This window comes from Sinohyriopsis cumingii, unplaced genomic scaffold (assembly GCF_028554795.1).
Source record: "Sinohyriopsis cumingii isolate HCF-2022 unplaced genomic scaffold, ASM2855479v2 utg002256l, whole genome shotgun sequence".
Taxonomy (NCBI): Eukaryota; Metazoa; Mollusca; class Bivalvia; order Unionida; family Unionidae; genus Sinohyriopsis; species Sinohyriopsis cumingii.
This window is the reverse complement of record NW_028316171.1, coordinates 200,325-227,504: the sequence shown is the minus strand read 5'-3', so window position 1 is coordinate 227,504 and position 27,180 is coordinate 200,325. Positions and strand designations below refer to the sequence as shown.

General features: G+C 35.0%; 1 protein-coding gene across 1 annotated transcript in view; it reads right to left on the bottom strand.

Moving 5' to 3' along the window:
• Nucleotides 1-27,180, bottom strand: part of LOC149770850 (uncharacterized) — a 91,915-nt gene that overhangs the window by 47,560 nt on the left and 17,175 nt on the right. The window contains exons 3-8 of the mRNA XM_089949028.1: nucleotides 21,751-22,284; nucleotides 18,354-18,460; nucleotides 12,066-12,276; nucleotides 9,631-9,785; nucleotides 6,596-6,856; nucleotides 4,518-4,636 (exon numbers count right to left, since the gene is read on the bottom strand). Coding sequence (XP_089805154.1) covers nucleotides 4,518-4,636; nucleotides 6,596-6,856; nucleotides 9,631-9,785; nucleotides 12,066-12,276; nucleotides 18,354-18,460; nucleotides 21,751-22,284 — 1,387 coding nt within the window. The remainder of the gene's footprint in view (nucleotides 1-4,517; nucleotides 4,637-6,595; nucleotides 6,857-9,630; nucleotides 9,786-12,065; nucleotides 12,277-18,353; nucleotides 18,461-21,750; nucleotides 22,285-27,180) is intronic.

Genomic DNA, 27,180 nt, shown 5'->3' with positions numbered 1-27,180 from the left:
GCAGTGTTCCACTAATACATTTCATGTCAATGTAGACGTGGCTTTGTATTTAACAGAATGCAGTGTTCCACTAATACATCTCATGTCAATGTAGACGTGGCTTTGTATTTAATAGTATGCAGTGTTCCACTAATACATTTCATGTCAATGTAGACATGGCTTTGTATTTAATAGTATGCAGTGTTCCACTAATACATTTCATGAACATGTAGACGTGGCTTTGTATTTAATAGTATTCAGTGTTCCACTAATACATTTCATGTCAATGTAGACGTGGCTTTGTATTTAATAGAATGCAGTGTTCCACTAATACATCTCATGTCAATGTAGACGTGGCTTTGTATTTAATAGTATGCAGTGTTCCACTAATACATTCCATGTCAATGTAAACGTGGCTTTGTATTTAATAGTATGCAGCGTTCCACTAATACATCTCATGTCAATGTAGACGTGGCTTTGTATTTAATAGTATGCAGTGTTCCACTAATACATTTCATGTCAATGTAGACGTGGCTTTGTATTTAACAGAATGCAGTGTTCCACTAATACATCTCATGTCAATGTAGACGTGGCTCTGTATTTAATAGTATGCAGTGTTCCACTAATACATTTCATGTCAATGTAGACATGGCTTTGTATTTAATAGTATGCAGTGTTCCACTAATACATTTCATGAACATGTAGACGTGGCTTTGTATTTAATAGTATTCAGTGTTCCACTAATACATTTCATGTCAACGTAGACGTGGCTTTGTGTTTAATAGTATGCAGTGTTCCACTAATACATTTCATGTCAATGTAGATATGGCTTTGTATTTAATAGAATGCAGTGTTCCACTAATACATTTCATGTCAATGTAGACGTGGCTTTGTATTTAATAGAATGCAGTGTTCCACTAATACATTTCATGAACATGTAGACGTGGCTTTGTATAGTATTCAGTGTTCCACTAATACATTTCATGTCAATGAAGACGTGGCTTTGTATTTAATAGTATGCAGTGTTCCACTAATACATTTCATGTCAATGTTGATATGGCTTTGTATTTAATAGAATGCAGTGTTCCACTAATACATTTCATGTCAATGTAGACATGGCTTTGTATTTAATAGAATGCAGTGTTCCACTAATACAATTCATGAACATGTAGACGTGGCTTTGTATTTAATAGTATTCAGTGTTCCACTAATAAATTTCATGAAGATGTAGACGTGGCTTTGTATTTAATAGTATTCAGTGTTCCACTAATACATCTCATGTCAATGTAGACGTGGCTTTGTATTTAATAGAATGCAGTGTTCCACTAATACATTTCATGAACATGTAGACGTGGCTTTGTATTTAATAGTATTCAGTGTTCCACTAATACATTTCATGAAGATGTAGACGTGGCTTTGTGTTTAATTGTATGCAGTGTTCCGCTAATACATTTCATGTCAATGTAGACTTGGCTTTGTATTTAATAGTATGCAGTGTTCCACTAATACATTTCATGAACATGTAGACGTGGCTTTGTATTTAATAGTATTCAGTGTTCCACTAATACATTTCATGTCAATGTAGACGTGGCTGTGTATTTAATAGTATGCAGTGTTCCACTAATACATTTCATGAACATGTAGACGTGGCTTTGTATTTAATAGTATTCAGTGTTCCACTAATACATTTCATGTCAATGTAGACGTGGCTTTGTATTTAATAGAATGCAGTGTTCCACTAATACATTTCATGTCAATGTAGACGTGGCTTTGTATTTAATAGTATGCAGTGTTCCACTAATACATCTCATGTCAAAGTAGACGTGGCTTTGTGTTTAACAGAATGCAGTGTTCCACTAATACATTTCATGAACATGTAGACGTAGCTTTGTATTTAATAATAGTATGCAGTGTTCCACTAATACATTTCATGTCAATGTAGACGTGGCTTTGTATTTAATAGTATGCAGTGTTCCACTAATACATTTCATGTCAATGTAGACGTGGCTTTGTATTTAATAGAATGCAGTGTTCCACTAATACATCTCATGTCAATGTAGAAGTGGCTTTGTATTTAATAGTATTCAGTGTTCCACTAATACATTTCATGTCAATGTAGACGTGGCTTTGTGTTTAATAGAATGCAGTGTTCCACTAATACATTTCATGTCAATGTAGATATGGCTTTGTATTTAATAGAATGCAGTGTTCCACTAATACATCTCATGACAATGTAGACGTGGCTTTGTATTTAATAGAATGCAGTGTTCCACTAATACATTTCATGTCAATGTAGACGTGGCTTTGTATTTAATAGTATGCAGTGTTCCACTAATACATCTCATGTCATTGTAGACATGGCTTTGTATTTAATAGTATTCAGTGTTCCACTAAAACATTTCATGTCAATGTAGACGTGGCTTTGTATTTAATAGTATTCAGTGTTCCACTAATACATTTCATGTCAATGTAGACGTGGCTTTGTATTTAATAGTATGCAGTGTTCCACTAATACATTTCATGTCAATGTGTAAGTACTGTGTTGTATTTAATAGTCTGCAGTGTTTCAGCAAGACATGTGATGTCATTGTATACATACTATGTTGTATTTAATAGTATGCAGTGTTCCAGCAAGACATGTGATGTCATTGTATACATACTATGTTGTATTTAATAGTATTCAGTGTTCCACTAATACATCTCATGTCAATGTAGACGTGGCTTTGTATTTAACAGAATGCAGTGTTCCACTAATACATTTCATGTCAATGTAGACGTGGCTTTGTATTTAATAGTATTCAGTGTTCCACTAATACATTTCATGAACATGTAGACTTGGCTTTGTATTTAATAGTATGCAGTGTTCCGCTAATACATTTCATGTCAATGTAGACGTGGCTTTGTATTTAATAGTATGCAGTGTTCCACTAATACATTTCATGTCAATGTAGACGTGGCTTTGTATTTAATAGTATGCAGTGTTCCACTAATACATTTCATGTCAATGTAGATATGGCTTTGTATTTAATAGAATGCAGTGTTCCACTAATACATTTCATGTCAATGTAGACGTGGCTTTGTATTTAATAGTATGCAGTGTTCCACTAATACATCTCATGTCAATGTAGACGTGGCTTTGTATTTAATAGAATGCAGTGTTCCACTAATACATTTCATGAACATGTAGACGTGGCTTTGTATTTAATAGTATGCAGTGTTCCACTAATACATTTCATGTCAATGTAGACGTGGCTTTGTATTTAATAGTATGCAGTGTTCCACTAATACATTTCATGTCAATGTAGATATGGCTTTGTATTTAATATAATGCAGTGTTCCACTAATACATCTCATGTCAATGTAGACGTCGCTTTGTATTTAATAGTATGCAGTGTTCCACTAATACATTTCATGTCAATGTAGACGTGGCTTTGTATTTAATAGTATGCAGTGTTCCACTAATACATCTCATGTCAATGTAGACGTGGCTTTGTATTTAATAGTATTCAGTGTTCCACTAATACATTTCATGTCAATGTAGACGTGGCTTTGTATTTAATAGTATGCAGTGTTCCACTAATACATTTCATGTCAATGTAGACATGGCTTTGTATTTAATAGTATGCAGTGTTCCACTAATACATTTCATGTCAATGTGTAAGTGCTGTGTTGTATTTAATAGTCTGCAGTGTTCCAGCAAGACATGTGATGTCATTGTATACATACTATGTTGTATTTAATAGTATGCATTGTTCCAGCAAGACATGTGATGTCACTGTATACATACTATGTTGTATTTAATAGTATGCAGTGCCCCACTAATACCTGTCATGCAAATGTATAAGTGATGTATTTAATAGTCTGCAGTGTATTAACAGGGAATCCTTATAAAATGTTTATTGGAGAGCTTCTTTAAAATCTGAAGCAATTGAAACAATTTGTTGAAGCGTTTAAGAAAAAGTCGGAGATGCTCAGATAATAGAATCAGCCAGAATAAATAGCTACATCTGTGGAAAACTGAATCAAAACATTATCTACAGAAAACCTAGATGAAAATGTAAACTCTGATGTCATGTATCAATGACATTTATGTAATAGCTTGAAGTCACCATGCATTCATGTCAAAGAAGCTCTGTTTATATTTGGTGACGAAAAGATGTTGCCAGAATGTCGCAGGCAATCTGCATGCTTATGACCCAAGATAGTGAGACTGATTACCTTTCCATGGAACTGATCTAAAACATATCCCCCAAAAGCAATTTGACTGATTATTTTTTTTATGGAATTTTGATAAATGTCAAACATGTACCAAAATTAAGTTCTTCTTAAATGAAAACAAGGAAGAATAAAACAGACCAGTCCTGAATTGTCAAAGAAATGAATAATTACACACATCCAGCCTTTCCTTCATAGTAGAAATTTATATGTCTTGTCTGCATAAAGCTAAATCACTATCATCTCCATTCTCACACATTATCTCTCTTTAAGAAGAAAATAATACTTTTATTTCTTAGACAGGAAAACAATCCCATTCTCACCTGAAATAAAGGACCGTGCCAATATCATGTTGAAACCTAAGAAATAAATCCTGTTCATCTATGGATATTGGAATACCACCTGTCCGGTTAAATTCTGTCAGTAAGCTGAGAGGAATCACCTGCAGACAAAAAGAAAGACAATCATGTATAGGATTGTATTCTACATTAATTTGATGCTGTTTTCATTGTAGAAAGATATGTTTCGGTCATGATCTTCTTATCTGTTTGTGAATGATATCGCAAAATCTACATTCATACGACAATATTTTCTTTTTCACTGAACAGTAACTCAAATGTATAGTATTACCAATATATAAATTTAATGTAGCACAATTCAGTTACATGGAAGCTGTACAAATGCATCATCGTATATGCGTATTTTAAATACAAGTCAGTTACCTGTGATTATGATGTAGAATCATTTTCAGATTTCTCACATATATTACATGCATGTGGTAAAACAAGTATTTCCAGATAGAAAAAAACCACCCTACCCTGTCCATGACTTGAAATGTGTTGTCAGTGATGCTCGCATGATACCAACTCAACATGCATTTGTGCTTCATGATAATTGTAATTTAAGCTGTCAATTTTCATCACATTAAATACTTTCTCTATCCCTCTCTGTGTTTGTGTGTATGGCTACCATAGGTACTATTGATACATTTCAAAATCATTGTGTAAATCACTGAATCATTAAAATCAGGTCACAATGATATAATTGTAAGCAAGACCACAAGCAAGACATGTTGAGGAAAATAACCATTGTATGAAGGAAAACTTTACAAAACTCTATGTGTATAAAACCAATTTTAAAACCTGAGCTGAACAAATGCTAATCTGGAATAACTTTATTGAAATCCTGCAAAACCTACATTTTGGAAGAAAAAGATTTATGGTCATTTATCATGTCAGACTTTTCAAGGTGAGATACGACGCTTTTCCAGATGAAATGTTTTTAGCAATGTTGCTATCTGGTAACATGCTAGCAAAGACTTTAAAAGGAATAACTCGTGTGCTTTGAAATATTTTGCAAAGTACAAATAACTTCACTTCAAGCTATGTCACGAACTAACAGGATGACTAAACAGTGGATGTCAAATTCACAGAGATTGTTATGTTGATAGCCTTTTGAGAATCCATGTTGGCTTTGGGTTGTGGAACAAAAAAAACAATACAACATCTACTGCTTTGCATCACTTTTCAGTTGCAAGTGGTTCCTGAAAGAATTCTAGAATAATATTAAAATTTAAGCCTTTTTCTAGGTTTCATGGAATTAAAGAGTTCTGATAATTCTCAAGAATCACTATGGACCCTGAATATACACTATTTTCATTTCCTACTTTAATACCAGATATATTTCAAAGTGATAATTTGACAAATGGCAAAGCCATTGGTGAAAATGTATCCTTTTTGGTGAATTTGCAAACTCACTTCACTTTCATCATATAATGTGACATAAGAAAGTAGCAGGATTGAGGTGACTTAATCTGTCACAGTAAATTACACTTTTGTCTTTTTGTAAACTATCCGACTCCATCTAAAATAAATGCAAGTCCTATTCAGCAAATTCTCAGTGGTTTTATCATTGTTGTCAAAGGAAGTAATGGGGCATAACTTCAGAGATTGGAAGGGTGTCTCATCAAATTTCTATATAGAATATTAATTTCCATGCCTGCAATGCATGGCATGTTCTATTTATTTTTTCTAGCTTAACGAGTACTAGTCTTCCTGCAGGTAAAACTTTTGTAGGCACACAATCAATTGTTGCATGGCATGATCGGGTATGTTACATTTTCAGATATGAAAATATAAGGATATATTTTTCAGATGTGAAAATATATGAATGAAAAATATCAAACTTGTTCTGCCAATAAGTCTCTATATTTCACACTTAAAGTATATAAAAAATGTAGATAAATCTCTTTATGTTAAGACCCATAAAAACTTATTTTGTATAAAGGGTGGGCTTCTTTAACCTTGTAAATCTATCACAGATTACTGGATATGAATTATTCCTCTAACACAAAACAAAGTATTTTCAAATAATGTTTTAAATCATGTATGTAAATATGTACCTTCACTCCAGCTGCCCTCAGCCTCATCAGCTCCTGTTCCAGAGGAATCCACCTTGCAGGTATTTTCTCCCCCCAGTATGGCTGCTGTGATGCCACCTCTACAATTTTCCTCTTCAAATTCTCCAATTTGCTGTCTACAACAGTGTTGTCTATGGCAAAGTCCTCATCAATCAAGTGAAACCTGGTTGGTTTGTCACTAAGATAAATGTGGATGGCTTTGAAGTATCTCTCACAGATTGCATGTATCTCAGGCTGGTTGCTCTAGAATTATAGGGAGTAAATTGGCACAAAGTGTGAAATGGCAAAGTCACGTACTTTATGAATGAAAGCAATATTTATAAAGCTTCCATGTTCATTCATCCGAATATCTGTATTTTCAATCATTGGTAAAATTAATTGATATTAGTTTTAGCAATACGGTTGAAAACATGATCTGTACCACAAATTATATTTTTGTCATAATCTACTTTAAAATTTCTCTTCAATACAAAACATTATTAACTAACATACTCCCCTGATTCTAACCAGCATATAATGTATATTAAGCCATCAGTTTTTTGTGATAGTAGGAACATTTGATTAAATGATTTTAATACATATCTTTTAAGTTCTTTCTTTTTACTCCGTGTATCATCTATCTAATCATTGTATGCACCTCAAGTTAGATCACTGTTAAGTTAATTAAAATAGTTTTAAATTTGTACATGGTAAAACTTCCCTGACTAACACATCTGTAAATCCTGAAGACTGGCTATATCTTTTGTATACAGTAAAACATCCCTAGACAAACTCTTCTGTAACCCCTGCAGAGTGACTGTTTGGTTCTGCTACTTTAATAGTAATCAAATATATGTAACTATGCAAAATTATGATAAGAACGAAATGTTGGAGAATGGAGTGACCTGTCTTTGAATGTGTTTGTCTGGACAAAGTGTTAAATGCAACAAGTTTTCCTCTACTTTATCCCTTGCTCTTTACATCTGCATCATGCAGAAATAAATGTGACTGTCTCTTTATAAAAAACTTGACTACACAAATCTCGCAACTTTCATGACATAAGAGATCGAATATTTACATGATACCAACAATAAACCCTTCCCAATGTTGTTATACATGAATTTAAAAATATTAAATGAATGTTACATACTGTTTGTTGAAACCTAACAGGACACGATTCTCAACATATTTATTCCAGGAACAATTACCCAAAAGTTTTCACTTCTGAATCAATCTGGACATAGCCAGACAGCACATCTAAATGCAGTAGTGATGTAAGACATCAAAATATTGTTTAAAAATGCTCAATTCTTGGTAAAGCTGACATTCTCCAAGTTGTTCTCTGAATAAATATATTGAAAATTATGCATCCTTTGTTTCTTTTACATCTTGTGACTGTCATGTCCTATTTTTGACTTCATGCAGGTGTGACTTGATACAACAATGTTTAAATTTGCTTGGCCCAATGGTTAAGTGGCCACCACATCTGGCGACTGGGCAGTGGCAGCAAATTCCAACTTGTTGCCAATCAATAGACTCTGACCTCACACCCTAACATAATTATTCAAATATCCAAAATATGGTGGGAAGGATCAGAATAAACTCAGATTACTTGCCTTCCAGTGGTACTGCTGGATTTGGCCTTTATCACGCTAACTTAATATGCAAGTGAACAAGCCAAATTGAATACTGACCCCTCCCTGGTCTACAAAAATACGTTTATCTGGTGCCACATTATGTAATTTTGCTTGACCATTAAGTTGATAGATTTCTACATATTTAGCAATATTAGAATTCACTGCAGAAGGTGGGTTGTGGTAAGTTTTCTATTAACAATGATGTTTAACACTGTGTTCTCTTTCCTAACTAACATATAATAAGCTTTATCACAATGTATTTTCGATAGCTTCAGATATCAAAACAAAACCTGGTTACGAAAGGTTGTATAATTTGCATTTTAAAGTCTGACAGATCACATGTCATAGATGTGTTTGCTTCTTGTGAGGCTAGACTGGTGTTTTTACCTTCTAATTAAGCAAAGGTACAGATATGGAGCTATCCATGGTCAAAACAGTCTACTAGATGAATCTAATTTGCAGAGTATTTGGATTTACTATAAAAATATTTACGTCAGTGGTCTATATTGCAATCTTCAAATACGCTCATCGGAACTTGATAAATTTAACTCACAATTAGTTCAGTTATGACTAAATTACATAAATGTTTTTGTCATCAAGTAGTGGTGAAAAATTCTCACATTTTTCGTGACTTTCATCAATTTTCCCAAAACTCAAGAACTTTTCATGGTTTTGAAAAGCATATAGCTTCACCAGACATTTTCCCAATTTCACCCCAGCATGGGAAGCCTGCAGGGAAGACGCAACAGTTAATATTTTCAAAAATATCTTCAAAGGAGGTGCAACTGTTGCTCTGTCTAAAATGGTAGATAACAATATGACATTATGGGCCTATCAAATGAATGATAGAATAGAGTGGCTAGATGTCTTTGACTTGCCTAATTTGATTGCATTCAGCATTTTTTCAAATCTTTAGTTTATTTAGGTTTGCTTCAGTTTTTATATACCTTTTTAAGGTTTATATAGACAGAATGAAATTGTAGGTTTTCTAGGTTTCTGAGGTCAGGTCTGCTGCATAATTCTAACACATTATATTATAAGTATAGTGATTTATTAAAAGGACTGGCCAGCTGCATTGTAAACAGTAAACATTTTGTGATGATAAAATATGACCATTGAAAACTAATCTAGTATTTTGCCTAGAAAATGAATCCAGACAATTATGCCAACCACCCAAATGCATATACAGTAGTATATAAGCTGTCATAATCAATGGCTCTACATTGGGGACCTTAAATTGGACAATCAAATTTATCATCGGTTTTGTGGCAAAACATTATTAACTATATTTTCTAGTCAGCAACCAAATGTTTAGAAACTGCTTGAGTCAGTGACAATAATGCATGGAAGCAAAATGAGATATCTTTTCCTCTTGACAAAATCTTGTAATCTAAACTATACCTTTTTTGCATCCACACCTACAATCATCTCCCCAACAGGTTTCGCAGCTGATGGGGCAGTCATTACATCTGCTTTTACTCTCTTCTTCCTCCCTTGCCACAGTCTTAACTTTTTATGTTTTTTGAGATGATCTTCGCCAGAGAAGGCATGGGTGCCTAAAAAAGAAATCGTTTTTCTTCAATCCTTACCTTTTTATAAACTTAAACATCTGAACACAAAATAAATTCTCCAAAAGAGCTTTTAGTTGATGGAACAGATATCAACACACTGCCTCTGTTTTCTGAGATGTATGTGCACCTGTAAAATGAATTGTTTACACCAGTCTTCAGTTGTATGAGTCTAACAAACCTGAACTCAGAATATAGATTCTAGGACTATATATGAATTTGGATGCTAGAACTTAAGCACTATATTTGGAAGCCTGTAACCACAGCTGTCTCAACTACTTTCCTTTGGATGTTACTATGGGTTTAAACAGTTTTAATACACTGAATTACGTTATTCAGAGTAATTATAAACCAAACGTCCTATGCTCTGTTTTAAGATGAGGAATTTGTAATGGATCTTTTGCTGATCAAAAGTTACGTCTATTCACAATCAATATTTAGACTTCAAACTTGTTGTTCATTAAGGAATGTGAGAAAAATAATCCTTTAATATCCGTTTGTGTTAGATATTAAAATTCCACATCTAGGTTCAGAATTTAGTATATACACTGACACATACGAATTATGTTCATTCACTAGGGGTAAAGTAATTCATCAATATGTTACAGTATGAACAATATCGCCATATAAACGTGTCACTACAGGAGGCGATAAATCAGTATAAATGTCGACTTACCCTATGCAATTATATTCAAGTAACTTTAAAAGGTAGATAAACTCATTTATGTCAGAAAAAATATTTGACACACTCCCCTGCTATAGGTTATACAAGGTTATTAATGCATGTGATTCAAAAGCTGCTTCCCTATGTCCTGAATCGCCAAATCCATATTTGTTTTTTTATCCCGCCAGCATGTTCAGCCACTGATAGCACATGTGACTTTTAAACTTGTCCTCCATGTATGATTTAAGTACTTTACTGATCATTAATTTTCTCTGATCTTTATATCTTGTCTACTTCAAATGAATCTTAAGGCCTCCACGTCCGGTAAATCACGTGGTGAAATAAGCCGTATTCATTTCTGATTGGTGGTTACCGCCTGTTCCAGTGCTGGGAAAATGATAACCACCAATCAGAACTGAATGAAGCTTTTTCATTACCTGACAAACCAGAAGTGTAAGAATTCAAACCTGGATCCAGGTAGATGTAAAGAAACAGAGACACTTCACATTAGAGCGTATTTTAAATGATTAGTAATGTACTTGTTGATTAACTCCTTTGTTTTGATATGCTTGCTAAATGACTGAATGTGCAAAGAGGATAAACAAAACTAGCACAGAACCAGCGAGGAATAAGATTTCTAACTGCATCAGTTAATCAACTTGTATCAACATTTTGAATGGGAGAGGAAGCTGCCACGAGATTTCCTTTTTCAATGACAGAAATTGATTCCTATGGAGTAAGCCACCTGTTCTGCACCTGCAGGAAATAAAATATGAGGGATTCTATTCAGTGATTTCCATTCCTTCATCCAAACGAGTTCTAGATAAAATTTTCCTTGCACAAGGAAACTACAATTTCTTCTGTTTTTAACATAACATCGGAATACCTTCCAAATGTAACTGAGTCATAAAATTGGTAATAAAATGTTTTTAATCCATTCATTATGTGCAAACAAAAGGGCGTGATGACAAAATAGTGTTGCATGCAATCAAACCAGCATCCTGAAGTGCCTTAAAATGTTGAATCAGAGCTACCAACCAATGTATGGACACATATAAAAATGGCTAAATAATAAAAATAATATTAATAATAATTTTCATACAGAAAGCGACTCATTTAGTCAAGCACTATTCTCCCTTGAGGTTCTCCTACTAAGAGTATGATCATTATATGAAAAATAACAGCAATTACTGTTCAATAAAATACTAAATTCTGTCATATAGCCATGAGATCAAACAAAATAATAGGTGGACATTAGTATTATCTTTTCACAGATGAGAATGGTAAATAAACAAGAGGACAAGTCTAGTTAGTTCTATAATATGCATACTGGAAATACAATCAATATATAGACATATATGAAATTGCACAAGATGAAGCCAAACAAAGTAATAAGTAATGTGTGTGTTTCTGGCTGCACTGGTTTTATAATTAGTGTAGGGCAGGTCATTTTTTTAAAACATTATAATGTATTTTATGGGATTTTAAATACTATTAAACAACTAGCTGTTAGAAACAACAAAACTGACCGAACCACAGGACCACATGTGTGCGGAGAAAAAGTGCATCGCATACAGCAAATTTCATGCTTCCTCTTTACCTACCTGTTGAACTTGCAGCAGATGTCACCTCTACTATTCCTTTTCTCTTCTGCAGCTTAAAAAACTTCCTCACAGCCCCAAGGATGGTCGAGACCCTGGGTTGTTCATTGGAGGCTGTGGCAGAAGGTGCTGATGTGGTGGGCAGTGTGAACTCTCCCATTTCCGTGGTTGTGGATACTGTCTCTGACTCTTTCCCTTGTGCTGATGATTGTTTCTAAGAAGACATTAAACAACACTATTAAAACTCACTTTCAAAAAATATATAAAACAGTGAGGCTGTCAAAATGTTAATAAATATCTTCATTGTACCTGTCGATCCTATGTTTGGTTACCCAGAAAATGGAATTCAGTGTGTAAAATCCTGAACATACAGTGTGTGAAATTTCTTAAAAGTTGCAATTGAACACGAATCCATTGTGTGGCAAGATCATATTAACAACCTGTTACTTGCAGATCAACAAGTAACACACTCATGGCTTAATCAAATGGTTGTCATATAAGAAAATGAACTAAGTGATTAAGGTCAACATTCAATGGAACAGGCAGAAATCTATTTGGCACTAAACAAGTACATGTATTAAACTTGTGGCTCAATCAAAAGGATTGTCAACATCAAAACAATGTGTGTGTGGCCTTTACAAGCCAAGGGGTTATGGGGACACTTGCATTGGCTGAAGATATTTGAGAAAAATCACTTCTGAATTGAACATAATTTATGGAAAAAGGAAAATAAAACATCAATCAAAACTTGTATTGCATCAAATGAAGTATTTATTCAGCAAAACACAAATAATAACACAAATACAGCTGGTCCGTTCTGACACAAAAATGAAAGCAATCACACAGAAGCAATGTACTTTGTAGTAAACACCCACGGTAAACAACAATGATGGACTCCTCACTTTGTGGTGGGTAGTATTAAATTTCTGCATAATATTTTCAAATTATTAACATCCAAATAACTGTAGATACTAGTACATGTACTGATATTGAATACTATGATGAACTGTACAAACAGTGTGCATACTGTTACAAGCATATGCTCTTAAAATAAGTAACAGAAAAGAGTGAAGAGAACAAGCTTTTGTAAAAGTTTACAAATAATTCACTACCCTAGGATACAAAGTGAAAAGAAGAAGAAAGCAATAAAAGAAAGACCTTATGGTATTGCAAATTAAATCCATAAATTAAAGTCATAAGTCCTAGTAATAAAAAGTCCTGAATAAAACTCAGTTCGAGTCCCAAAGAGATCCAAAATTGAAGATGACATCAGTATTAATTTATGAACTGCAGATGTGTCAACAGTCTCTTGTTGAATCACAGAAAATATTATTCCAATTTTGAATTCAGAATAAATTCCAGTGAATGTCTTTTTCCAAGAATTCTATCTGAGCACTTTTGTATTCCAAGAAAAAATAATCACTTGAATTCAATAATTTGAAGAAAATAAAATTCAACCCTAACTGGACACAACATACTACAAATTAACGTGTAAAGTGTTTTAAGCCCAACTGACAAACCTTTATCAAAACATCAGTTATATGACTAATTAAGATGCAAAACAGATTCCCAATTGAGGGTCAAAAGTTCATTCTTGTGGAAAAAATAGAAGTTTTTTTACCAATTGGCACATGATAAATATCACGTAGTCCTCGTATGAACTTGACTCAGTTTAATGATTCTTATTGTGAAAAACATATTTTTTTAAAAAAGTTGTTTACATAAAAAAGTTTTAAAAAAAATTGGGTCAAGCAGAAATGAACTCAATTTTGGACAAGGTCAAGTCCAACAAACAATATTACATTACAATAGCATGTAATAAAAATGAAATAAAAAGTAAAATGATTTGAATTGAAAGAATATATGTGTACTGCAGATATCTAAAGTTACCAACATTACTCCCAGATCTGTCAAATTGTTTTGTACGTCACACATAAAATGAACCCTACTATGCATGAACAAAATTTCTAGTAAAAGGGTTGACTTTTAAGTAAGTATATATGGTAAATGGGTACCTGCTGGTTTATTTTATTACTGTGGTTATTATCAATGGGCAGGTCCCTGCTGGCAGGCATATCCAGAAGCCCAAATCTTAGTAGTACCATGCCACTTGAATTATGTCATGCACACCATTTTCAGACTCTGATACAGCATTCATTGCATGAATTTCACACTGAGTTTTTCTGTTTACTACTCCAACAAATAAAGTTTCATCATCTTAAAAAAGTGGTTTTGTCATGTACTAGTTTTAGCACATCGGCATGAAGCAGCATCTGCCTCTATGTTAACACAGAAAATCTGCTGATCCTATAATGCTTTGCTAAGACCAAACTGAACAAACTGAAGTTTGCGTTTGTTGGTTATTTGTCCCGGGAAGGGGGAATCTAACTTTAATTATGTAATAAGTTAGCACATATCTGCAATCCTTGCATTGCATTATATCTTTCCATGGTACTACTTCCCAGTCGAAGAACATTCTTCTTTTCACCAATTAGTAATTACAGGTCTTGAAAAATAAAATAATATGATCCTAGTCTGATACCATGGCCTATTCCAACAATCGGAATATAACCTTCCTCTTACCTGGGTTGAAACTGAAGACATGAATAGGATTAGAGTCAAGAAGTTTTCATCATTAGCTCGTAAGTATTGCCAAATTAGTGTTATTCCCCATATAGCTACATTTGTGTAGCAATAACACAAGTCTCTAATTTACCAATCTGGTGAGAGCATAGTAGGTGAAGATTAACTGAAAGGTGTGCCATTATTAAAAGATATATATGGATCTGATAAAAATGGAATATCAACTTACATAGAAATTCGTACTCTGCAGACCTGGGTTCGAATATCCATAGAGTACGAATTAAAAATTCTCTAATCTGTATTATAGTATTATTTGTATTAAAATATTAATTCTGCCTATTATTATGAACCATTCTTCTATAGAATCCAGGGATAGCATGTTGAGTTAATCTGGTGTATATTTATAATTCTCTATAAATAATTATATATACCTTGATTTCTTTCATAGGAATCCGTAATGACTGTGTAGATACATGAGAATTAATTACTATGGCATCCTGCGAGTGTGTCTGCTACACACGAGTGCATATAACACCGACTGAGTAACATTTGTTTCGTGATGTGTGCTTAGTCGTGAGGGAATATAGGGTCGTGTGTGCAGGCAATGTGAAGGGTGCCATTCCGTAAAGTATGAATCAAACATTCTCTAACCTGTATGTTAGTATTATTTGTATATATATATATATACACACACACACACACACAAAAGTGTGCAGATATATATAGTCCATATTGTCGAGTCAGACATTTGTTCTTATGGACACGCGAATATAGCACAGTAGGCAAATAAATTTTGGTCTTTAACTTGAAATGGTAGAAGTTCTCATTTTGTCTGAGCACCTTACAGGTGCATGGCATATTTAGATACATGTAATGCATGCTGAAATTTATCAATTATAACTAAAACCAGCCGCATCATCTATGGATACAATCAATGGAATCAGTCAGTACCAGTTTAATTGATATCTTTTTATTGTTATATAAGAATTAATTTCATTGGCTGGAGGTAGGGCTTCCCCAAAGAATCTGTTGTTTTGAAACCATTATAATCTGTACAATACGGTTAGCAATTCTTTAATGTGCCGAGCATAATTACAGTGTATTGGCAAGTTCTATCTAAGCAGTGAGATAAAATTTAAATGTGATCAATATCTTTTTATTTGTGTCCAACTGCAACACACCCTCGATAACCTGCGTCCTGATAACTCGCAAACCCACTTATAGCGTGGGATCAGGTGTGGATCCCATTTTTTTAACCAGAAAATACCAACAATACAATTGTATTCTTATTTGTTGTAAAATATCGTGATCAAAATTGGTAATGGAAAGGGATATATCGCTCGTTTTATCGTTGAAAATGGTATATAGTACCTGGAAATTTTCATCAACATTATGAAATATCAACTTTAAAAAGAAGTCATACAATTTTTTACATTTTTTATCTCCAAACAACATTCTTAGTACACTGTAATTAACGATACTCAAGGAAAGTTTTATGAATGAAAATGTCACGCCTAGTGGATGCAGTACTTTGATAACTAAATACCAGTTAAATACTTTTGTGTATCAATTTAAATTTGCGTTCTAGTTCATCATAAATGCAATGTATCCTGTTGTAATTAAACATAAAATGTTTCAATCTAAGTTAACAGCTCTCCGCAGGCATTTCTCCGAGAACGTATTTAAATGCCGACCGTCTTTTGACATCGGACTAGCGGAACTATTTGTTGTAATGTTGCACTAAATGAAAAGCAGGCCTCCTTTCCTATTATTACGTCTTTCCGGTCATACATCAAGTAACTCAATTCAGATCCTCAATTGAACAGCATTATAAACGTTATTGTGTACATAATCTAATTAAACTACCTTAAATTAACCTACTCAATCATAACTGTGATTAGGAAGGCAATCAAGCAAAATGAGTACTTTGTAAAATAAAAGTGCTTTGTTTCACAAATACAGACCATTGTGGGGAAAACGGGTTACCGATAATTCCTGAACTAGTATGTAGCGATATTCTCAAGGATGATAAGAAGTTTCACTGTTACTTGTAATGAAATCACGGCATCAATATTATTCTAATTGAACAATTCAAAATTCAGTTTCGATGTCGACGATTGTCTCAAAAAATGTGGTGTTTATCTTGTTTGGTAGTGTATCAACTGATTCAACAATTAGTCTGGTTCCCGGCTTTGAAAACTCCATTTCGAAAAACATATCATACACCACTCCATGAAACAGCCTAATCAGCAAAAACAAAAAGATGTGATGTAACATACGAATATTTTCATGCACCGTGTTGGTTGTTGAATCCAGTTGAAAACATGTTATCAATCTTTCAGATGTAGGACATTTTGAAAATAAATTTGATTTATACAGAATAACAACGAACTTTACCAGGGAAAGCTCTTTATTGAAAATTATTCTCAAAACGATTATAAAACAAGAATTCAGTCAGTAAACAGCCCAGATCACCCTCAACCCTGCGGTTCTCTAGATATCTTTTGTCTATCTGATTTTTGGGAGATAACTTGGTAACTCGCACCCTCGATTATAGTGCGGTCTATGTTTTTGGACCCTGATGTACGTTAGTTATCGAGGGAGAGGTGTATACACCAGGTCTTCTAGTGAAATCCCATACTGATAAGACTTCCAATTTAGGCAGAGTGGTAACAATAATGGAGTCACATTGGATACATGTGCACTAAAGAAATATAAATAATAAAATGTTCATCTGGTGAGAACCCCATGTCAAAATGACTTTCTGTTCAAGGTGGGGGGACCGAGTGGCCTAAAGCGCTGACCGTTACGGATCACTGCCATCTCACCACTGTCTGCATATGTTCCGAGTCTCAGGTTCGGTAAATGTGGGTATGTGAGAAATCTTGGTTTTTTCCCGGGTCGTCCCAGGTTCTTCCTCCACCATTTATGCTGGCAGCCATGTATAGCCTACCTTGTATTGAAAAATGGAATTAAACCCTACAACAACAACAACTACTTTTCAAGGGGAGTAGAGAGAACAAGATTTTAAAGATAGCTCCAAAACCAGTCATAGTGGACATCAGATGGGCACCAGTTTTACTTTAGATCAACTAGACACGATAATAAGTCTTATAATGAAAACCCTATGTCTGGATACCGTCCATTCTGGAGGAATAGTGATAATAAGATCTTCAAGATGGCCACCATAGCAGCAATACTGGCTCTTGGAATGGCACTATTTCCATTATGTACCGGTTCTGGTGAACATTCCATGTTGATCACGACTATCCACTGAGAATAGTGACAGCAATTTTCAAACTGATTGCTCTTGCTGCCATATCGGCTATATGATCGGCACTATTTTTATTTTAAACCAACATGACAAGAAATTGATTAGTGAAAAGCCCATCATGATATTAACATCCATTCAGTAGAAATAGTGATAACAAGATTTTCAAAATGGACAACGTGTTGGCCATACTGCATGTCCAACAGGAATCATTTCCATTTAGGATCAACCATATCATGAGATAAATGCATATGTACAATTTCGTAACAATCCTGCAAGCAGTTTAAATGAGTCATGATAACAATCATATGCTAATGGACAGACATACAATTGACAACAGGCCATACCATTTGATCTTCTGGTATATGATCAATAGAGCTAAGCAGGCAGACGAGGGAAGATCTAACGCATCCGACGTTAATGTCCATAATATGTACCTGTGAAATTTTATCCACATGTGTTCCCACCAAAATCACAGGGGGGATGCTGACTTCTGATGCTGTTGCACATGAATGTACGGAGTTTAGCCAAACCTCAATCAGTTCTGAAAATAAATTATTAACAAGAGTAGTATCAATGGCACATAATGAACCCACCCCAAGTCAATTAACTGTATATATATATATATCAATGTTTTTTCCAGAAATAATTGTTTTCAAGGTTCACATATGACCATAACTGAATTAAATAACATTTTAGATTATAAAACATGCATTTTCCAAATCTGAACATGTTCCTCTTTCAAGACTCTTCAAAGCATCTAAGTCAGAAAAGATGATCATGTTGAAAACCGCAAAATGTATTACATGAAACAAGTTTGATTATATTCCTATAAATTGGCAGGTAAAACCATTTCAATGTACAGAATAAAAATTTGAACTTTATTTTGTTGACTTGCATTATGTTGCTAAGTGGAAACAACATAATGAACATAAATTAGTATTGTTTCCTTTTAAACCTTTAATTCTAAAGAATTATATAGCAATATATATTTGCATCTTAGAGCAAGTAAACATTTCATATTATAGTATATAAAAAACAATACATGCAAATAATTAGAATCTTGTCTTGTAATGAAAACATTTTAACCATGAATTTATCTGCATCAGTAAAATCCCAAACAAGATTTTTCAAACAACCTAATCTCCTTATGATGATCTGGTTAACAATCCATCATTTAAGAAAAATTCAAAAGGGTTCATTTAAATTTTGACAAAAGACCTTCAAAATTATATACTGTTGTATAAACAATGACTGAATTTTCTGTGAAATCAACTTGTCTTCTTGTAATTCATTAAACCAGTCCCTAAACTTGTATTGATACCGGGGCCATTACAATATTGTTTTTGATATATAATACAAGGTACAACAATTTCTTATTTCAGCTCTGAGATTCAACTATGTGGAAACAAATATGGCTTAAAATGAATAGCAGTCCGTATTCTAATGTATGTTTCTTTCGAATATTCCCACACCATTTTTCATATTTGGGCATTTAGGTTGGAGTGTGGGGGTCATTGCAATTACATATCGAAAATTTGAATTTGCTGCCACTGTGCCATAGTGAAATATGAAAGTCAGTTACCAGAGAACCCAGAAAATTTAAACTTATGTTAACGTCAACTTATACCTGCATAATTTATTTTCTCAAAAATAGCAAATATAATCGTTATGTCTTTAATCCACTGACAGACTAGATAAGACTACAGCATAGATGATACCTACATGGTACTCGCCATTTACATTACTAATCACATAACTTCACAAATCTCAAACGACAACATCGAAGTCCAATATTCACATGGTATCAACAACAAACTGCTTTCATTTCAGATTTAACAATTTGGACTACAAATTAGGCTTAAAACAAATAGCAGACCATTTTCTAATCCGAGTTTCCTCCAAATATTCCCACCGTATTTTTCATATTAGGACATTTAGGTTGGGGTGTGGGGTCATTGCAATTGCATATCGAAAATTTAAAATTTGCCACCACAGTGCGGTAGCGACAAATGGCAGTCACTTAGCAGCAGGCCTAGAAAATTGAAAACTGTTATATCGACTCATACCTGCATGAAATCCATAGGAAAATAATTTATTTTCTCAATGGCAAGTATTATAATTGTTATTTTGTTAATCTGCTGACAGACAAGAAACTATGGCTTCGATGAAACCAGTACTCGCATTTGCATTACTAGTCACATGAATTCACAAATCTCAAATGACACTGGAAGTCCAATAGTTACGTGATATCAACAGTAAACTCCTTTTTAATGTTTTTGTACAGAAATTCAATTATATTAAATGAATGTCAGATACTTTTTGTAAAAACCAGCAATCTGGTCAGTCTGATTTATCAAGAAGAGAGCACATGTCAACGTGGTAGTCACGTGATACAACAAAACTCCAAGAGTTGTTCTCAGAATATATAACTATAAAGAATTTTGTGTTCTTTCATTTTTGTATTTTTATTACAGCCAGTATATGGCTTTCATTTAATATTTCTTTTATTTTTTCTCCACATTTGAAAATGTGGGTTGTTAGATTTGTGTACTCATGTGACTAGCAATGCGAATCATGAGTACCAGGTCACGTTTCATCAACAACATAGTTTTATTTGTTTTTCTGCAGATTAAAGACATAACGATTTTAATACTCACAATTTCTAAGAAAATAAGTAATTTTCATATCGATTTCATGCATGTATCACTCGATCTAACAATGTTTAAAGTTTGCTAGGCCATCTGGTAAGTGGCTATGCTTTGCCACCACCATGCTGGTCTCTTGTGATGCCAGACTGGTTTTCATACCTTCCATGTAAGGAAAGATACTGATATTGAGCTGACTTTGAAAATAAAAGTCTACTAGACGAATCTAATTCACTGGGCATTTGGACTGACACAGCATATGCGTTTATTGCAAGCAACCAATTGATCCATACTGCACCCTCTGAGTATTCTGGTTAGAACTTGATAAATTTAACTCAAGATCAGTTTAGTTACGATTCAAATACGTGATTCTTTCTGGTGTCAAGTGGTGGCGGAATATTTCTGGGTGTTTCCTGACTTATTCCAGATTTCACGGTAGCGTGGGAACCCTGTAACTACTCCTTTACTAATCAAATTGACTGAGCACTGTATAAATATATTTTGGGCTATCACCCAAATGATCCACACTGTATCTTAACTGAATGATGAGTTCTACAACTCTGAAAATTCCAGTAAAAAATCACTAAATTATAATCAGCTTCCCAAGGGTCAGTGTTTCTTACTGGGACTTTCCTGGGTTCTTCTTCCACCATTTATACTGGCCACCATGTATATCTCATGCACTGAAACATGGTATTAAACCCAAAACAACAAATTCAATTAGGACCCAATTATGTATTTTTTTTCTGTCATCAAGTATTGGCTTAAAATGTCCAGGACTGCCCATCATCGACTGAGACTTTTATCAATATTTTCAGAACTTCATGGCTTTTCCTGGGTAGAAACAAATCCAATTTGTCTCCCAAATTCTCCCCAATAGCTCAATTAATACATGTTATGTAGAATTTACATTTGTTATCCAGATACCGATAAGTGCAAAATGAAGTTACGTTCCAAACGCAGAGGTTAAAAAAATTCATGGAATTAAAGGAAAGCACATGGATGCCAAAGTAACTGTCATGCCGAGGTTCAACTAAGTTTAGATTCACAAGTTTTTCTTTACTTTTCTATTGTCGTTTCTTTCCTCTTTGGGAATAAAACTGTGCTGACTTTGCATTACTGTATTAAATAACTAAGAACATAAAAGTTTATTATTTAAATCTGGCAGAGTAGGAGTAGAACTCACCATGAACTCTGCACTTCATTATCCCATCACTATCAAAGTAACACTCATCAGCTACAAAATCAGCAAGCTCTCTGCTGACATCTGAAACCAAGAGGTAGATGGCTCGTCTTGTCAGGAAAGTCTGGTGTGTCGTGTAAAAGGCATACTGGCCTGCAAAGTCCCATATTGTCAGTGGTGAAGTTGTGTCTGTACCTTGTTTCAATTTATCAACATTTTCCTTCAACAATTTTAGCATGGCTATCATGTTTGTTTCTGACTGACTGGGCTGCCTCTGAGCTAAAACTGGGTGGGATTCTTCTTGCTGACTAGCAGTTGATGAAAGATCCTGGACAATATCTTGCTGTGGAGAACGGATATATAGTACTTCTGATTCCTCACCTTCAACAGCAATATGGGTCACTTCATGGCTCTTATGAGTTGTCTTTCCTTGAGGAGGAATTAGCATCTGTTCCTCGTGAATAGCCTTGTCTTTCATTGATTGCTGCTCATTCAGGACTCTGGCAAGGCGCTGTAATCGATAATCCTGCGTGGAATCTGAAAACACAATGAACAGCAAATTCAGCTGAATTTTAAGTTGCACCAAGCATGACGCTCACAATGAAACTGAGAAAGTAAATTAGGCACACTTTACCACCCCATCCTCATATAGGAACTGCAAGTAATCTATGAGCAGTTGTTACACAGACTTTAAAAAAATTCACTTGTTCGGTAAAATTTGTATTGGATTTAGCCAAAGTGAAGTCAAAACAATATAAAAATCATTTTTTTTTTAAATTACGAAAACAACAATGAGAAAGTAGGATTTGTTAATGATCTTTTATTCAAATGCAAGACACCAATGCTGCATATTTCTAGAAAATAAAAATAAAATCCAAGACAAAACAACGGACCACAGAATGTATATATCCCTGGATTTCTTTATTAATGTGTAACAGTTAAATGTTTTATTTCCCCACCTTTTCAATGAAATAGTTTTGATGATTTCTCCATTGTTTTTCCTGAGCTTTAAGGTATCACAACACAAACTGAGTCATCAAGCTGTTATTGCAGCTCAATGTCCCGAAGTAAATATTATCTTTTTTTCCAAAACTTACTTGTAATAAACAGAAAGCAGCATCATTACAATCTAAGCAGAAAACAATGTTATTATTTATTCCCTGACTTTTACTCTAGATTTTCTAACCAATGAAGAATGTTACTTCTGTTTAACTGAGATCAAGAATAAAGTTTATAAAGAAAAACAAGGTCATTATTAGGTTCATCATGTTGACTTTAACAGCTGAATGCCTAAATTCCATGAAGTTGGTGCAGCCATCATCTCCAATAATTTTGTACAAATTTTAGGATACACAAATTACACTATGCGACCTCTACGTGACATCAATATTGTTCACTTTAATAAAAGAACAGGATATTAAAATATAAAAAATATATGAAGAGTCCAGTATTGTTAAAATTCTGGACACATTCAAATCTTACCCAAGCAGAATTCCATCAAAAACATGACCAAAATATATCAAAAAGAAGGACTATTGCAAGAATGATGCTTGCTACATGTTAACATGTGATGCACATAGTTTTTTATCATAAGATATTTAACATAAATAAACATTAATTGCTGTCATAATTAAAAATTCTTTAATCTGGAATTAAATAATTTTGCTTTGCTCTTCCTCTGTATAAAACAATACTGCTATTACAGAAATAATAAGGACAAAACTGTAAATGAGCTAGATACAATTTAAGCATAATTCTTTGGGTATATTTGGTATATAATCTTCATGTAATCATTCACAGAGTCTGGAGGAAAACGTTTGGACCATATCAAATTATTGTTGGCCTTGTTTAAAAATGTATGATCAGTATAGATCACCTTGGTAGTGTAAAATGCTTTAATATTGGAACATAAAGTATCTGAGTGATGTGAGCCTTCCTTCACATATGTACATAGTTCACCACAGTGTGACTATGCCTGTATATAGGCCAATCACTTAACTGAAGAGTGCCCGACATGTGTATAAACACAAACACACACACACATTAGAAATGGTCAAACCTTGTCTCGATCTTATTGAATGAAACCAATCACAAAAAATTTCTCATACGATTTAAAATTAAGATTCTGGTTTTTTTTATGTTCTTATTCGCTTCGAATTTTACCTTCAGCTGATATAGTCTACAAATTTCGACGGTTATCGAAAATAGGGGGTAAAGTGTATATTATGACGTGGTTGGCTGCTTGTCGTGATTTAGCTCCGATGCTTGCTATTAACCTTTCTAACTCATGTTTATTATTATTATTATTATTATTATTATTATTATTATTATCATTATTTTGTTCATCATATTTCCGAACAAAACTTGGCAATTTAGCCAATAATTTTAACACAAAATTTTGGTCTGAATTTTTTTTTTAAGCACCTGAAAATATTTATTCAGCTGATGCTATTCACACAAATCCTGTCTATGTTGGGCTCCAACTCAGAGTAAGGCTACAATTTGAAATCCCGAGTTGTTGCACTCATCCTGTGTGGAAAACATGACTACAAACTACCCCCAATCAAACCAAAACATAAACACCAATACAACTCCATTACCAGTTTACCAATTTCTCGAAATTCCCCAATCAAAACTACCAACTGGACTCCAAAGAAACAAAAGCTACCATTACTCCACATCAACAGCAACCAAGTCAAGATAGAGCAAACAACTCAGCAGCCAATCAAAATGAAACATATCCAACCAACACAAATCAAGAAATTACTGCTCCCTCCACACTCAATGCAACAAAACCAACTAATACTAATAAACAGATGTCCCCAACAAAAAACAAAAAGAAATAATTCATAACAGTCAAATTCCTGGCCCCTCAGGGATCACATCAGGGAGTAGAGCTAATAACCAACTCAATAAGGAAAAATCTACCAAATCAGACTACCTCTCCACCAAAGACGTACCCAATGAAGAAAAAAAATCACCTACACAGGAAATGGAAAGCTTCCCATGAAATCTAAAACTCCATCCATCCCAATCCAAGATGGGAATCAAATAACAAGGGCAAATAACTCCAACACAATAATCATGAAGCAAAACCCAAATTCTACTCACTTGAACACACCCTATACATCAGTAGCACGGACAGACAACTAATTCATCTAAGCTCCAACATTATCTTAGGAGCCCTGTCTAGAGTACCATGGGCAATTCAGACTGATAAGAACAAAAAAATGATTATTTGAACTTCCAATGCAGCACACTCAGCCAGGTGGAAAAATTCCTACAACTTGAAGGCATAGGTCACATCAAAATTAAAGTAGACATTACAAAATACAAAAAAAAGACAGACTTGTAAGCCAAAACTCCACCCACTCAAGACCACCAACTGAACCTAACACTAACAATGAGTCCACCAAACCACCTCAGACAACAATGTTCAAAGCAGTACTAACACTTAAAGGATATAAAAAGGACATAAACAACCAAACATTCCTCATAAAACTTAACGAGAATGGAACTAAAGTAACAAAAGCCTACAGAATCAGGAATCAAAAAGGGCAGCCAGCATCAAAAGCAGTAATTGAATCAACAGAACCACTCTCAACCCTGGTTAAGCTAGGCCCCTATGGGGTGTGCCACAAACTGTAACCTTTAATTAACAAATCCAGGTTCTGCACCAACTGTTAACAGTTTGCCCTTATATGTCACTACAAACCAAGATCTGATCGTTTCGGGGGGGGGGGGGGAATTGCAACAAAAAAATTATTAAATGCCCTAATTGCTTGGATCTACACCACCCTAGAGTATCTGCATGTCCTTACACCATCAAGGAAAAGCAACTCGTAGAATTCATGAACACAAAACAATTGTCCTATATTTAGCAGCCAAAAAATAATTAAAAAACACCAATCCAATACCCGACAAATCAGATTCAGGCAAAAGACCCAGTAACCCAAATCCAACCAAGACAATTAAAAGCCCCCATCCCCCAACAATACTTCCAAAACTATATTCAAATCATCAAACACGCAACCAGAGTTAACACAGGAACTAAAAATAAAAACAACACCAACTCAGATCAAACTGAAAACACCCCTACCCCCCCTGCAAAGGTATTCCAAAAATATTTACATGGCCGATGCAGCTAGAACTCTTTAAAGAGATAAACAAACCTAACAGCACAAAACCCCCAACATTAGACACCACAGGTGTACACCAAAATTAAATTGTAACAAAACGCTTTCAAGCAACACACTCAATCACTCCCCAGTCTACCATTAAAACTACAACTACCAATAAATGTGGTCTAAGGTTGACATTGCCCGGGGTGGGAATGGGAGACAAGCGCCCCAATCCTCCAAAATGCCCCATACGGCCTGCGTCTCTTACTGCCTCTGTCAACTAAAATCCAGCTCCTGGCCTTCGCGAGTGGCTTAGATTTGAAGCCCGGCAGACCATGTTTTCTACTAACAGGAGAAGGGGTGAAGGTGGCCCACTGGCGCCTTAAAACCAGTTGCTTCGGGTAGATGGGACTCGTAAACCTTGAATGGTAGCTCATCTAGGAGAAGGAAAACTCCGATTCCAAACCTCTGCTGCCTTGTGGCTATACCCACTCATGGGAAAGGCTAATGGAGTAAACCCATACAGAAAATCCGGAGATGGAGTCCCTAAGGCGGTATGACATTGACTTCAACGTCATTCCGGCAACTCCTGCGACGCCGTTGGTGCCAAGCTGTATCGGCATTCGTCGTTCCCTTGGGCACACCAGCTGCGTGGAGAGGGGGATCTGCTGCATGGGCAACAGCTGATTCTCCATACCACCCTGCCCAGGCTTCATAGCTCCACTGGAGAGGACACTCCAGCGTCATCGTACGGCGTCAGCACAACACGAGAAGTAGCAGTTTACCGGTTCTAAGTCAAAGCTCGATTGGCATAGAGCTTGGCGCCAGGGGTTACTTCTGTCGGTGGGAGAGATCATCAGGTCTCACTGGACAGCTACCGCCCGCCTCAAGCTGGGCAGCCCCCAGTCAGTAAGGTGCTGCCCGCCATGGCCTGCCTGCTTCACTGGGTGCGTGGAGCTTAGAGAACCATCTCGACAAGTGGGCCACAAAACTCTGCACCAGGAAAGACTAAAAGAAGAAATAAAAAGACTCCAACTCTTCGTTTTGCAACCTGGAACATAAGGACCATGTGTCCTGGATTGACCACTGACCTACAGCAGATCGACGATGCACGGAAGACTGCCGTCATTGACAGAGAACTCTCCTGACTGAACATCGACATTGCCTGCCTCCAAGAGACCCGACTGGCTGACAGCGGCACCATCAGGGAAGCCAATTACACATTCTTTTGGCAGGGGAAGCCCTGGGATGAACCTAGGCAGCATGGTGTAGGCTTTGCCATCAAGAACACGCTAATCGCCTTCACTGAACC